A 16,525-nucleotide genomic window follows, 5' to 3' on the forward strand; every position below is an offset into this window, starting at 1 on the left:
TACACAATCTTCAGACAAAAAAAATACACATTACCATTCTCCACAGAACAAAGCTAAGCTACAGAGTAAACTGAATGGTCGTAGTCTGAATGGTTGGAGTTTGCATTATATGCCAATAACAATATGTCACATGACAACACATTTAAATGTCAAAAAAAAAAACCTAGCATATTCACAGAGTGAAAACTTATCAGATCACAATATAGTTTACAACCTGGCATGTAGTATGTGCATTGCAAGTACGTGTATGATGTACAAGAGAATAATACAAAGTGTTCCATTTCAAAAACTTCCATCTACAGCTCTGCATTCAGATATTAACATGATCAACGTTAAAGTCTTATGACAATGAAACATGCAGTATTCAGCAATATCAACTCACCTAAACTGGGAAACTGCTTTCAGAATGTTTCGTCCAAGCAGCATAATGTCAAATAGATTAAGATAGATAGAAGAATCATAGGTGATGACCTCCTTTCAAACAGTAAACGTTGTGATTGCAGTTGATCACACTAAACACATGTATTTTTTGATTTTTTTATAGTCTCCAACAGATTTGGAATATTAAAATCATCAAGTGCTTACGATAAAGGAAAGAGTTAATGATACTGTGAAACCATTGCACAGTGCAGCTAAAAGTGATATATATGTGTCAATTTACAATGATAAATTGGGCTTTTATTTTTCATTTCTTCATTTCAAAAAGCTGAACAAACCTCCATAATGTGTGACTAAACAGAAAAGAAAATAATGTATAGAACGAGAAAAAAAAAACCCTGTACATTTGCATGTAACTGGAAATTGTGAGATTATCAAATTCTCAGTTGTCTCAAGAATGTCTGAAATCATTTCCCCCGAAAACATATGACACTATTAACATACAAATTGTACACGGCCAGCGCCACGTTTTTCTTCTTCTTTTTTTTGTAAGTGTTTGCGTGTCTGTGTGTGTGTGTGTGGGGGGGGGGGGACAGTTTATCATTTCTGATGTCACTTCCGTGTTTCAAGTTCAAGTTTCAAGTTTGTGAAACCTTTATTTTCCATCTTTTTCATGTAGGAAATCACATGCATGAAATTATTTTACAAGGAAGGCAGAACCTCAAAAAAGCAGAGCTTGTGCTGAGCTGCCTTACAAAATACATTACATCACAAACACAAACACAAAAAACAACAATAACATAATAATAGTTCCCATGGCAATCATCAGCTAAGAAGAAAAAAAACCACACACACAACCGCCCCCCCCCCCAAAAAAAAAAAAGTGTTCCTACTTCCGGGTTTCTTCATCTACCCGGTCCCCGGTTCCGCCGGCCCTGACACATTCCAAGTAACCATTATATCAATTCTCATGCTCAACACACATTATGAAACAGGACCATACTTTCACCTAGGAGAATGAAACAATAACAAGAGTTCTGACAATTTACATAGGTTAGAGGTCTAATCTCCTTCTGTGTTCAAAGAGAGCACAGCGGTGGCAATATCCTGGAACCAAGTCAAACACCATTGCAGAAAAGCCGAACACAGAGTCTTGATTTGTCTTGGTTTGAATAATTCAACATCAAACCATCACATCCAACATATAAGTTGTTTTGAGCACATTTTGCTTTTCTTTGCTTTTTTTTTTGCCGACATGAGACACATCGTCAACAAATGATTGACTGTAAACATATAAAACCACATGAACAATCACACTGGGCAATGAAAATGTCCATAAAACAACTGATTACACACAATGATAGCACATACATTACAAAGAATATCTTTAAATCTTAGGATATAATAATACTCACAAGCAATAAAGAAATAAAAGATTCTGGCCAACATCGGATGCAGGATTGTCACTAGCTGGTGTATTACTAATGTTCACTTAGAGCAGCTGTAGAACGTCTGTCCGGTACAGCAATGTCCGTGGCAAGAGTCTGATTTACCAGGTAGGAGCAACTGATATACGTGAACCTGGTTTACCAGGTTCCCAAAATAAAGACAAGGGTGCCTGCTTCAGTGGCCTAAATTCATGTTTCTTTGTGTTAAAATGCTCAGAAAAGTGGGTTTGATAAAAAGATCAGAGTTTATTCTATCAGGAATTGTTCTCCTGCTGTTTAAAAAAAAGGGGGGGTTTTACAGTATTATGTACCTTTTCCTGATTTAGTTTTTTGCTTGTTCTGCTGTAAACTCGTACGAACATGTACATAATGATCAAGGCTGAGATCAGTTAGAAATACGGGTTCGCTGACCCCAGTCACCTCATTCAGGTACCTGGTTTTGTGTAGAACAAAAGATTCTGTGAGCTCATCAGCGCACGCTCTATTCATACCTCGCACCCGATCGATATTTCCATTGTTCACGGGCACACGCAGTTGACCGTAGAAAGGGGGACACAATGAACCGCTTGACTGCCTTCACACAGCTGGATTACCACGGCCCCCTCTGCGACCACCGAGAATATTCTGAAAGTTTGTATTCAAGCAAAATGAAAATAATTAGAGGTGTTCCAACATATAACAGTATGCACATCGTCGTCTATAAAAAACAACAAACAAACAAACAAACAAACTTAAAAGTCTGCATACAATTTGTATAGCCAGTGGCGGATCCAAAGGGGCGCACCTGGCCCGCTCCATCTCTGTGTTTGTTGTTAAAACAGGAGAAATAAAAAGAAGAAAAATGAAATGAAACCCGGAAGTAGCATCAAATAGAATGTTTGCGCCCCCAACCCCCACCCCCTTTACGTAATGCCTGGATACGCCACTGTATAGCTGTCTTTCATCTCTGATTTCTTACCGTGAATTATATCTGAGATCGGAGCACAATATTGTATACAATTTCACCCACAATCTCCATCTTGTCTAGCAATCTTATCAGCAGAGTTTGCATTGTGGTTAAATCAGAGTCTGATGAACCCAAAGAGCTGAATACTATTAAACGAACAATACAAAGAGATGTTAAATATGGTCTGCAGGGGGAAAGAATTAAGTCTTCTTTGAGAACCTATGATCTATTGAGGTCATTCAGGGATTTTTACAAATTGTCTTTATGTGGATGCTTCATAGATCATACCTAAACCTGATGGTGAGCCCTGAATGATTTCTAGCGGGCTCGCGCACACACACACAAGGATTCGCTTGGTTACGTTAGAATTTAGACTGAATATAGCAGCATAAAGCAAACACATAAATAAACTTGTTTGATATCCCACTTGCACCTGTATTTTTCTGATGCAGCACTGAATTACATGGTGATGATAGTTAGTCTGCGATATCAACATTAGATGAAAGCACCTGAATCATTGTATCCTGAAGTCTGACTTCTTTATCAATATCTATACTGACACTTTCTACTCAGCAGTTACAGGTGACATTGAAAAAAAAAAATCATTTGCATAAAGCTCTCTATGAATTTTTGTGACAACACATTAAAAAACAAATCCTCAGATAGACCAAAGTTTTAGCTGGCACATGTCATGACTAAAACACTTTGTGCTTTTTTTTTTTTTTACTATATGCCCGAGTACACAAATGCACACACACAAACATGTAATTGAGTATCTGAATATAAGAACGACCCAAGTTCAGGGAAGGCCATTTCGAGTAAACTTAAAAATAAAAAAAAAATCATATCTTTTCTATTTGTCCAATAATATTCTATTCAACTGTGATGGGAAGGCAACATTGTATATACAAATTAGAACATATATTATTATGACAATTAACATTTACATTAATTGTGGAGAGGTCACTTCATGCGATGAACTTGGGTCGTTCTTCGAATCATAATAAACAGGATAGGCTGCTATATGAGATGAGAGAAGCGATGAGAGAGGGCGCTAAAATATGAATGTAAAAATGACCCAAGTCCTGGACTTGGGTCATTCTTACATTAATATAAGATTTCACTCATTCATTTTAGGCACTTCCGGGGGTAATTAGGATTTATCACTCATACACAAGATGAATCCATGCATAAGCTTCAATTTCCCATGTCAAACTGAATTTGACCAAAAATTGCACTTACTTGGGTCGTTCTTATATTCAGATCTTCAATTGTCTGCATTATACACATTTACATTTAGGGGAGTGGTTTTGTGAATATCTAAATCAGTTTGCCTGAAGGACGCAGATATGATGGGGAAAAATAGTTTGAAGATGATGATAAATACAGATTGCACAGAATTGCATTTGGTATAATACTACATCTACAGAGCGTATAGAAAAAAGTAGTCACCCAGCTTTGGAGGGCTCCCATTTCATAATTGTCACTAATCGAGAGTGCTGTGGTGGTTGTGAAGAAAGAAGAAGTCTTCCTCTTACCTGGTTATGTTGACAAATGCCTTGCGTGATTGTCACATGAACTTTAGAGACAACAATGACAAATTGCACTTTTCCAAGTTTGAGTGTCACATGAAGGAATAATGAAGTCCCATTGATGAATAGATGAGATCTGTCAATAAAAGTGACCAAATTAACAGGCCGGCCTGCTTGAATGCAGATTTGCGTTTGGGGTTGTCCTAACCTTTTATGGTCCATAACCTCCAACATGGCCACCGTTGTAGAAAACTTGGTCACTCTCACAAAGGGTAACTCATTATCCATTTTTTCTCTTCATATTTAAGACATGGTTTGTGCTGCAAGGTATAAGTTGAGTATGAACATAGAAAAATGGACTGTGTTGGTTGGCCTAAGTGGGAGTAACGACGTTATTGGACAGATGGCCATGTTAAAGGTTGTGGACCACAAAAATAAAAACATGTTAGAAGGAACACTGAACACAAACCTGCATTCGGACAGGCAGGCCTGTTTACTTGGTAGCTTTCATTGACAGATCTCATCCATTCAGTGAGACTTGCATTGTTTCTTCATGTGGCACTCAAACTTGGAAAAGGAGCAATTTGTCATTATTGGCTGTAAAGGTCATGTGCTCGTCATACATGACATTTGTCAACATAGTTAGGTATAAATGGAAAGAGGAAGAATTCCTCTTTCCTCACAATGAACATTATGCTCTCCATAGCTGACACGTATAAAATGGTAGCCATCCAAAGTTGGATTACCTTTTTTATATACACATTAGCATATTAACTGGGATGCATACTTGGTTTTCCGTGCTCAACTGAAATGAGAAGCCTCCCTTCTGCGTTGACTTCTCTGCAGAATGGGTCAAGATCCACTGAGGTATTACACCTGATCAGCCTGAAATAAGACAAACAAAGAAACAACAACAAAAGCAATGTGTACATTGATCCGTTTGATGCTGGGTTTTTATGATAAGCAAACAGTATCTACATGTAGCCAGCGAGTCAATATTGATGCGCTCGTTTAACTGCTTCGTAACAATATTTATGCATCACAAACCTATATCAATATCCAATGGCAATCCCTCTTTTTTCATGTATGCTCTTTTCTTTCTTGTTTGTTAAAACATTATTTTTAATGCGAAAACCAATCTCTTCCCCAAAAGACGAAAAAAGTTCACACCTTTCCAGCTATATGTTCCTTGATTAAAGGAACTCTATTTTTTAAAGGAACACATGCAACATCGTGGTTTCTCTGTAGTTTCTTTAATACATAAAAGATATGTTAGAACGCAATATGAATTCTTACTTTTTCCATCCTATTCCCTTGATTGTTCCTCCACAGAAAGTGACATACTCCATTCAAAATTATGTAACACAGAATTCTCTGGAGCATGATTATATAAAATTTGTGTTTAATTTTCAGATCAGATTTTAAAAGTGGAATTGATATCTATCATTCACAAGTGGTATCCAACCAAGCAAGTTTGTGCAGATGGAAATAGTTTGAGGAATGCAACTTTAACAAAGCTATACATGTATCATGTAAACATATTTCTTGGAAATTGACAAATTGATTTCAAAAGTGGAATTGATATCTATCATACACCAGTGATATCCAACGAAGCAGGTTTGTGCAAATGGAAATGGTTTGAGGAATACAACTTTAACAAAGCTATATCATGTATACATATTTCTTGGAAATTGACAAATTGATATCATTTGCGTAATGCATGCTCTGTATTTCATTTCACCCTTCTGTGGGATGGAAAGTAATTACGGTTGAAGTCAAGTGAATAAAGTGCATGAAAGTAAGCTTGAGATACTAGGTTTCATGAAAACTCACGATACATTCTTGACATGAGGGTAGGAGCTCAAAGATCTGATCAACTCTTTGGCTGTTTCATTGCCCACATACTCGTCCGTCACAGACAGTCTGGTTACTGTACGTGGTGCGAGTAAGGAATGGCGTAAATGACCGTTCCTTACAAACTCTGATGTGTCACCCTGCAGGTTGAGCTCCAAGTTGTGAGAATAGAGCGGCCACGCATTGTCTATGTATAAGGAAGAGCTTTCATATGGTTCATATTTTATGTGAACAGAGACCTTCTCCACATTGGGGCACAGGGAGACCACATTTAGCTGTTTGAGAAGTGAGAGGGATTTGACATCTCCACCAAGATGAACGATAGGACTCCTCACTAAGCCACTCTGAAGAAAAGTAAGGAAAAAAGATGAGAAGAATGGATGCGTTTTATGCACTCACTGCTGCTTTAGTCACAGGTCTCATAATGAGATGACAGTTAGAACGATCTTCTGAATTTTATACATTTGTAGTCGTAAATTTTGTCATTTCAAAGAAAATGTGAAGAAAACAATGTAAGCATTGCATACAACCATAGCCTAATTATATATTCGAATCGTATCAATGCATTGGCACGCAAACAAAACTGCATGCTCCCATAAATCTTACGTCACCATTAACTGTGTGAACGTGTACTATACTGTTTGTGTCTACACCTCGAACTAAAAATGACGAGAAATTACAACCTTTACCCATAGTGCTTCAATAGCCATAGGAACATAAAGCAAATCACGGTCTATAAAAAACATGTATATCATACAAAATGTCAGTTATCTTCAGAATCGTGATAATGATAAGGTTGTATGAGAGGCATCATCGATCATTATTTTCTCACTCTATCAATCCTGCTTTATTCTGTTTGGTCGCTCATCTATCAATGCAGTAGACATGCTTTGGTGTTATAGCATCTTGTAAACACGCACAAAGAAATACACAAATATGTTAATAATTATATCACATTCAATTCAAGAGAGAACTTTATTTGGCTTGCTATATCTATATCCCACTCCACTTTTTTCACTAGATACTGTACACATAAAGTGCTCAATAACAACATTTTTCAGATGAAGCCCAATATCATTGAAATCTTACATTGTAACTAGGAAAAGTGTAGTATGACAAATAACTGACTACATAGTTTTTGCCTATCCTTGATAATTACCTGCAAATTAAATGAGATTCACAGAAAACGTTGGAGGAAGACCTAACAGTGCACTGTTTATCATTTTTATAAAAGATAAAGTAGGACAAGTATAAGCTATGAAAGTGGGGCTACCGCGTTACCAATCCTTCCCAACCTGACTTTCTCATTCCCTTATCGAGGAATTTCTTAAGTATATCCGCAATGATCACGAAATGGGCACTCATGTCATGCATGTTTCAAATACTATGAATAACAAATCATTCAGATCCACATAGAATTCTACAATGTGATAATAAATGTATTTGCAAACTCTTTTGTTTTCAGCGCTGTGCTTGAATAGCTAAAAATGGAACATTCATACAATCCAGACATCCTGCATTTCCCGTCATAAATACTTCTGTATGAAGTGCACATACAAGCACTTTCAAACACATATTTACGTATGTATTTAATGGGTAGTAATTGTCATTAAATTCCTTGTAATGACTGTCTGTTCCTGCTCTATATTCATCTCACCCTTTGCACAACAGCGTTATATGGATGGTGATCACAAAAGAGAAATGATTCCTTTCTTCCTCACTAATGACAGTATATTGCCTTCATCACAGAATTTATATTTGTTGAAAGTCAAAGGTAAACACATCTATTTTCCTGATCTTTGATAAGGCATATGGGAGCAGCATTGATATACGTAGATAAAGCCAGTTTTGGAGAAGTGCATGCAAGATTCTAGTTGTTGTTTTTTACGAAGAAGAGAAAGAGAAAATTCTAGAACAAACCTCATTTTCAGCTTTTTCCTTGTTGCTTCCCAGACGTGACATGGAAATCTGAAGTTCAGAATGAAGTAGCAAAATCATATATTGTTCTCACATTAACAGCAACCAAATTAAAATACCGTCAGCTAAACTATATAAACGTTGATTTTATCACAACCAGCGAATCAAAATATCATAAACAGTGTCTCACGATCTCACGCATGGCACCCATTTTTAATATGCATCGGGTGAAGTCTGCAATTTGGGCCAAAAATAAGCAGCATAGCTCAAAGAATTAAAGTGATAGTTAGCAATAACTATTGAAGGTATATTTCCCTTTTCTCTTTCAAAATTAGTAAAAATTAATCACTTAAGTATGCACCAGATCGCATCATTAAGAGTTATTAATGATTTAAAAAAAAGCTCCCTACCGTGGGAGGGGGGAAACCCCCTCGTTCGCGCGCGCATGCGCGCGAGCGCCGAGACGCAGAGTCTTGAAAATCTCACTCATAAAAGTTTTTTGAACTTGGCATCCCTGCAGTGTTGCAATACCTGATTGACTGAGGAACAACTTTGTTTAGGGAAAAGGTGAAGATGGAGCAGGGAAAGGAAGAGGCAAATAAGGGGAAAAAGAACGAGATGTATGAACAGCTACCGAGTGGGGTGGAAGGTTGACGAACATCTCCTTACATTACCATTTTAGTAGGCCAAAAAAAAAAATGAGGAAAAATAACATAATCAGGTAATGAGGATTAGCATTGGCACTTGAATTTCATTATCTGATACAATCATTCATATATAATATAAACGTTAATTTAGACCCCCACTTTAATTCATGCACTTTTACAAAAAACAGCTAACCTTCAAGTAAACTGATGCTGAAATACCACGCTGAAGTATTTAAGTAGTGAAGACTATTACATTATACAACAAAGCACACAATTTTATGAATATCACTGCTGTATCAAACTAGCGTGAGTGGCCTTCTTGGCGATGGCTAAGTATGAATCTATTTCGCTATGTCCCTTCTTGGGAAAATCACAGAATCTAGCTTAGTAAACTACATTTGATAATACTCTGTTGCACCTATCAGCGTCGAAAGTGAAGTATGGTGGGCAGCAAATATGCTTGCATCTGTCAATAGTGCCAGGGTATTGTGTATAATTACTCAGACAAGACTAGACGCGCGTCTTGGTACTGATTTAGTAGCATTCAATCCGTCTTTTAAGTTGTGAACATCTTCACCCAGTAAACTATTGGTTCAAGCAAAATTCAAAAGAACATTATTTTAAGAGTGAGCAGGATAGTCATTTTCCTCCACAGTTGAAGTACAAGACAGTGAAGTAGAGGTGAAGTACAAATGTAGCTGCACCTCCTTCGAAATCTTTAAGAAGAAGTTGCAGCTCATAAAGCTCCGATGAGTTTCTGTTTTGTTTTTAGCTGCACATACAAAATTGTAGAGGATCTTTAACTGCATACTGGGCATTCAGCACTTGACAAGCATAAGGTACGATAATACTCCAGCGGCGGACTGTACCAGACGGAAAGAAGAAGAAGAAGAAGAGAAGAAGAAGTACTTGGAAAATGAATGTTGTTCATAAAGCTATAATAAATTATGTACATGTAAAAGAAACATTGCCAGTCCAGCTACAGTCACAAAAGGTCCGACGAATATCTCACTATTTCAATTTCAATTTCAATTTCAATTTATTTTCGTATTTCTCGATGGAAAATACATGGTATATAACAAAATAAAATACAGAATGTCCAGCTTGGATATATACATGAAGAAATAGGAATACAAAAGTAATACATAACGGTCGATGTGTCATTTTCAATCAAAGTAAAGGATGCGAAGAGAAATACGATGGAACCTACTAAAAAGCAAAGCTTGTTGAGTGTAGGTCCCAACAAAAGCCTAGTAAGGGGAACAGGATGAGGAGCACGGGTACAATTAAGACCAAAAGTAATGATAAACAAAAGAGAACGACTATTACTCGGGGCTCAGAAGATTCTTCTCACATGCATTTATGTGTGTGATAAAATGAGAACAAGTAACCACATGCTGCACACTATAGCAGTTGCTCTCATAGCAATTTAGACATGGGAGTGACAATGACGTGAATACTTAAGTACTATTAGGGTTTAAACATTCCGGCTTCCATAGACACGGGGAAAGATTTAAAAAATGGAGAACATGAATCAGTTGCAATTCCTATATGTGATATACCAGCCAGCTGCAATGATGCATAAAAGAAAGGAAAAAAAGAAAGGAGGGGAAACTATGCGACACGACCAAGGTCTTTAATACTAGAAGTGGAAGGAAAAACACCGATGGGAAGGAATTTGAGAGAGCATGCAACTAAAATGTATATGCATGAGTCTGTTCACATAGCAACAACCGAGTAGTATAACAGAGCAGCTATCAGCATAATAAAAAGGAATTTTAGTGCACTTGTGTGTTGTAGCTATTCAATACATGCTGTCTGAGTTTACGCTTAAAGGATGATAAGGACAAGCAGCTTTTAACCTCTGTTGGGAGATCATTCCAATATTTAGGACCTGTATACATAATTGTGTTTTTAGCGAAAACTGTTCGAGTTCGTGGAAGGTGATAAGCGTCACTCTGGCGAGTTGGATAGTGGTGGACAGAATTGTTTCTTATGAACATCTGTAAAAAGACACCAGGAAGATCTTTTCAGGAAAGTTTATACATAAAAATACCTAAATTATAACCAAACAAATCTATCAGTTTTAAGATCTTATTTTTCTGAAATAAGGCGTTAGTGTGAGATAAATACCCAGCATGGTTAATAATTCTGATCGCTCGCTTTTGAAGAAGAAAAAGTGAATCCAGTAAGTATTTAGATGCGTTACCCCACGCAAGAATTCCATAATTAAGATATGGGGAAATCATGGTTGAATATACAATCTGCAAGATATGGTTGGGCAAAAAATGTTTCAGTTTGTTTAGGATTCCTGTATTTCGTGACAAAATTTTGCATAAAAAATTAAAGTGAGTTTTCCAGGAAAGGTCACTATCGATGTAAAGTCCTAAAAACTTTGTACTATCTACTCGGGTTAGGTTAATATCATTAATCTTAACATCAGGAATAACTTGCAAGGAATTGCTAAATAACATATAATGTGTTTTATCAACATTTAATGATAACTTGTTAGCGTAAATCCAGGACTGAACAGATTTCAATTCATTATTCATTATACTTACGAGGGTATTGGGATTGCGGTGAGATAGAAATAAATTTGTATCATCAGCGAAACAAATAAAAGAAAGAATCTGTGACGAATTTTGGAGATCGTTGATGTACAGGATGAATAAAAGTGGGCCAAGAAGAGAACCCTGGGGGACACCGCAAGAAGTTGACGTCATACCTGACTCATAGCCATTTATATAAACAAATTGTTTTCTGTTTGTGAGATAGTCTTTAAACCACTCTAAAGCCCTCCCACGGATACCGTAATGGCTTAACTTATAATGCAAAATTTGATGGTCAATGGTATCAAAAGCCTTCGAAAAATCGAGAAAAACACCGATGGTGTGGGAAGCATCATCTAAAGCATGAGCTACTTTATCAATGAAGGCTAATAATGCGTGAGTTGTGCTATGCTGTTTTCTGAATCCAAATTGGAAATTAGAAAGAATATTGCAATTAACAAGAAATCTAAGAGTTCGTTTATAAACAAGCCTTTCAAGAATTTTTGAGACTGAGGTTAAGAGAGATGGATGAGGTTAAGAGAGATGGATGAGGTTAAGAGAGATGGACTACAGATGGATCTCACGGCCTGAAGCAAACCCGATTTCCTTGTAAAATTTCTTCAAACTTACCTTGTTCCTATAAGCATCTCGAACAGTAAGGGAACTCAGACATGGTAGATGTAAAACGGAGTGAAGAATACTAGCCGACATGGAAGCTCCGAGCAGTTCCATTCGCTGGATCTAATTAAGGATCAAAATCGACACTGATCGATGTAGTGCTGATCGTGTAAGAAGTTACTGCCAGTAAAATCTCGATTACATGATAGAAAAGTAATTTGGCACTTTGTGGTGCTTGATAATTCCACAGATGATACCTTATATTTTACTCATATTCTGGTATTTCCTTTGCACTAGAAAAAAAAACCCAGTACAACTGAATAAGTCTTTAATATTCGTCTCATTTTATGTTTTATTCTAAAAAGCAGGGGAAATGTTACGTCCGCCACAGTGGCTAATTGACTGGAGCTTTGCAGAAATATATGAGGAAGAAAAATGATATTATGGGAAAAGATTAATATATCCTTTTGATTCCGACAGAAATGCACATATTTGGTTACAGATTGCAAGAGGAGGGTACGAAAATTTTTAACACTTAGTTCTGGGGGCAGTGGGCTTTTAAGGCAAAAAACAAAAAAAAAATAAAAACAAAACAAACACACAATAATGACCTGCTACCTCATCCAATTACGTCATTGTCTATGATACAACTGTTCTGAAAACTAGAAAAACGTTTGAAAGAAATGAGCTGAAGTAAAAAAAAAAAAAAATGAGACAACCCTGCCTCTCATGCTGCTGCAGGACGAATGCAGAAAATGTCGTGAGAATAGTGATAACAAACAATCATCTTTAGTGTCATTAGCTTCCCTTCATCCCTGAGACTTAGATACATTGCGTAGACTATGAGGTGGGTGATACACTTTTGGCTGAGATGGGTCTAGAGGTTTCCAAACTTTTTTTGATGATTATTTTTTGAGATAATAAGAAACCTCCTATAAAATATGAAAGAGTATATAATTCTGGCATGGTGCAGATACTCTTGGCGTAAGACGCTGATGCAGCAGGGGAGATGTCAGGTCCCTCCTGGTGTGTTATTGATTGAAGCTTTGCAGCAAAATAATATAAGGAATAAATTAATGATATGACCATTACAAAAAGATATGACCACATTACTCTGACCAGTTCTCCTATTCCCTCAATGGCTCCCCAAACATAAACGTATCAGCTTTAAAAGATCCTCCTTATTGTTTACAAGATATGTAATAATCTTGCCCATCTTTTCTTAAAGATTTGATTTCCTTCTGCTCATCAACTTCAACCCGTTTTCTCCGTTCTTTCTCCACTCTCCAGTTATCACGTGGTCCCCGCACCTATACCCGCAGCGTCTACGGCAATATGGCCTTTTTTCTGTTATTTCCCTACCTCTTTGCAATAAACTTCCTATCTATATTTGTAATGTAAGTGTTCATAAGTTCAAATCATTCTTGGAAACTTATCTGTTTACTCAATTCTATTTTTTTTTTTTGCTGCTGTTGTTATATAATATGCATATAATGCTGTACATTACCTCATTTTCCCCAAGGATTATTGCGCTTAAAAACATCAGTATTACGCACAATACAAGGAATCAACTTCAGTGTCATTACTAATCTAGTATCTACTTATCTAGTACTTTCCTAAGACTATATGATATGGCAATGCATTTAGAGAAACAAATTATTCTTTATAATCCAACAGGGCGAAAACATCGTTTTGCATCTCAGTCATGCCTGTGTTTGTTCTTTTGTTTTTCTGTGTGTATGTGTTTTATATTGCAGAAATATTTCCCAGTCATTGGAAATCAAGCAAAGAAAGAACAAACCTTTGCTCCTGCTGCTGATGTATCAAGGGCAAGAAAGAAATCGTCTGCTATCTCGACACGGTGAAGCTCTAACGTCTGAAGGTTTGGCATGGTGCAGATACTCTTGGCGTAAGCCTCTGATGCAGCAGGGGAGATGTCAGGTCCTACCCAGTGTTCTATTGATTGAAGCTTTGCAGCAACATCATATAAGGAATAAATTAATGATATGACCATTACAAAAAGATATGACCACATTACTCTGACCAGTTCTCCTATTCCCTCAATGGCTCCCCAAACATAAACGTATCAGCTCCTTATTGTTTACAAGATATGTAATAATCCTCTGATGCAGCAGGGGAGATGTCAGGTCCTTCCCAGTGTTCTATTGATTGAAGCTTTGCAGCAATATAATATAAGGAATGCATTATTGATATGATGAACTTATCAGCTTTAAAGTCCTGCTTATTGTTTACAAGACATGATCCTTTCTCATATTTTCTTAACAATTTGATTTCCTTCTGCTCATCCACTTCAACCCGTTCTCTCCGTTCTTCCTTCACTCTCCAGCGGCTACATATACGGTGATAGGGCTTTTTCGGTTACTACAGTATTTCCCCATCTCTTTGCAATAAACTCCCTATCTATATTCGTAATGGTATTGTTGACCAAGTTCAAATCCGATTGTTGAAAACTTCTCTGTTTACTCAATCCTAATTTCATTATTGTTGTTGTTGTTGTTGCTGTTAATACACATAATGCTGTATCTGTCCTCATTTTTTCCGGATTAATGCACTTAGAAACATCAGTATTACGCGCTAAGGAATCAACTTTAGTGTCATCAATGATAAATGCTACATTCATAAAGCTAACGCATGTTTTATGTGCGCTGTACAATGGAGATACAAAATATAAACAAACAAATGAATAACAAGTATAACAATCAATCTAATACATACAGTAATTAACCAAAAGGGTTATGAATATCTATCTTCATTATGGAAAACGGAAAAAACGGGTTTTCTTTCCATCCCTTCATCATCTCATTTGCATTACGTGATCGTGTCCTATATCAACCTGTCATAAATATAAAAAGGTGAAAACTATAAACATAAAATACTATTCTTTTTAGTCCAAAATGGCGAGAACATCGTTTAGTATCTCAATCACGTGTTTGTTTGTTTGCTTGTTTTTTTAATTACAGGAAGGTTTCCCATGCATTGGAAACTAAATGAGGTAAAGAAGATACCTTCGCCCCTGCTGCTGATGTAACAAGGGCAAGAAAAAAAAATCTGCCATTTTGACTTTGTATAGGTGTAACGTCTGAAGGTTTGGCATGGTGCAGATAGTCTTGGGGTAGGACTCTGATACAACATGCAGGGGAGATGTCAAGTCCGCAAAGGTGTGTTATTGATTGAAGCTTTGCAGCAACAACATTTAATTAATACATTAATGATATGACCACATTACTCCATGCAGTTCTCCAATCCCCCTATTTACTCCCCATACATCAACGTATCAGCTTTAAAATCCTACTTATTGTTTACAAGACATGAAATAATCTTGCTCCATCTTTTCTTAAAGATTGATTTCTTTCTCCTCATCCACTTCAACCCGTTCTCTCCGTTCTTCCTCCAGTCTCCCGTTATCACGAGGCCCCCGCACTTATACCCGCAGCGGCTACGGCGATATGATTTTTTCTTTCTTTCTTTCTTTTTTATTTCTCCATCTCTTTGCAAGAAAAAACTCCCTATCCATATTCGTAATTAAGGTGTTGACCAAGTTCAAATCCTTGTTGAAAACTTATCTGTTTATTCAATCCTAATTTTGTTGTTCTTGTTGTTGCTATTCGTATACCATATGTACATGATGCTGGTACTTTATACCTCATTTCTTTCGGGATTAAAGCCCTTACAAACGTCAGCATTACGCGCTATATAAGGAATCAACTTTAGTGTCATCAATAATAAATGCTACATTCATAAGCGCATCAAAAACACATGCTTCTTTAATTATGCGCTGTACAATTCATATACAAGATACAAACAAACAAAATGAATAACAAGTATAACAACCAATCTAATATATACCATAATTAACAAAAAGGGGTTATGAATATTCATCTTCATGATGGAAGACGGAAAAACATGTTTTCATTCCATTCCTTTATCACTTTATTCGCATTACGTGATCGTGTCCCATATCAACCTGTCATAAACGTATAAAGGTGAAAACTATAAACATGAAATACTTTGCTAGGACTATGTAACATGGAAAGAAACAGACTATTCTTTTTAGTCCAACACGGCGAAAACATCGTTTAGTATCTCAATCATCTGTTTGTGTTTTTTTTTTTTTGGTTGTTTGTTTTTGTGTTGTGTTTTATTGCAGGAAGGTTTACCAAGCATTGAAAATCAAATGAAGCAAAGAAGATATATATACCTTCGATCCTGCTGCTGATGTACAGAGGGCAAGAAAGAAATCGTCTGCTATCTTGACATCGTAAAGCTTTAACCTCTGAAGGTTTGGCATGGTGCAGATACTCTTGGCGTAAGCCCCTGATGCAGCAGGGGAGATGTCAGGTCCTCCCTCATGGTGTATTATTGATTGAAGCTTTGCAGCAACATAATATAAGGAATACATTATTGATATGACCATTAATAAATATATATATATAATAATCTTGCTCATATTTTCATTAAGATTTGATTCCCTTCTGCTAATCCACTTCAACCCGTTCTCTCCGTTCTTCCTTCACTCTCCAGTTATCACGTGATCCCCGCACCTATACCCGCAGCGGCTACATCCGGTGATAGGGCTTTTTCGGTTACTACAGTATTTCCCCATCTCTTTGCAATA

General features: G+C 36.7%; 1 protein-coding gene across 1 annotated transcript; it reads right to left on the minus strand.

Moving 5' to 3' along the window:
- Nucleotides 1-1,249: 1,249 nt before the first annotated feature.
- On the minus strand, nt 1,250-16,198 carry LOC139712617 (uncharacterized). Its single transcript, XM_071624428.1, has 7 exons — nt 16,109-16,198; nt 13,691-13,858; nt 11,902-12,012; nt 8,079-8,126; nt 6,138-6,502; nt 5,092-5,189; nt 1,250-2,450 (listed from the first exon to the last, which is right to left on the minus strand). The coding sequence occupies exons 1-7, from the start codon at nt 16,196-16,198 to the stop codon at nt 2,416-2,418; spliced, it is 915 nt and encodes a 304-aa protein (XP_071480529.1). The 3' UTR covers nt 1,250-2,415.
- Between the last annotated feature and the right edge of the window lie 327 nt (nt 16,199-16,525).

The sequence above is a fragment of the Diadema antillarum genome, unplaced genomic scaffold (assembly GCF_040938485.1).
Source record: "Diadema antillarum isolate AM-2024a unplaced genomic scaffold, OU_Dant_1.0 seq00001829_RagTag, whole genome shotgun sequence".
Taxonomy (NCBI): Eukaryota; Metazoa; Echinodermata; class Echinoidea; order Diadematoida; family Diadematidae; genus Diadema; species Diadema antillarum.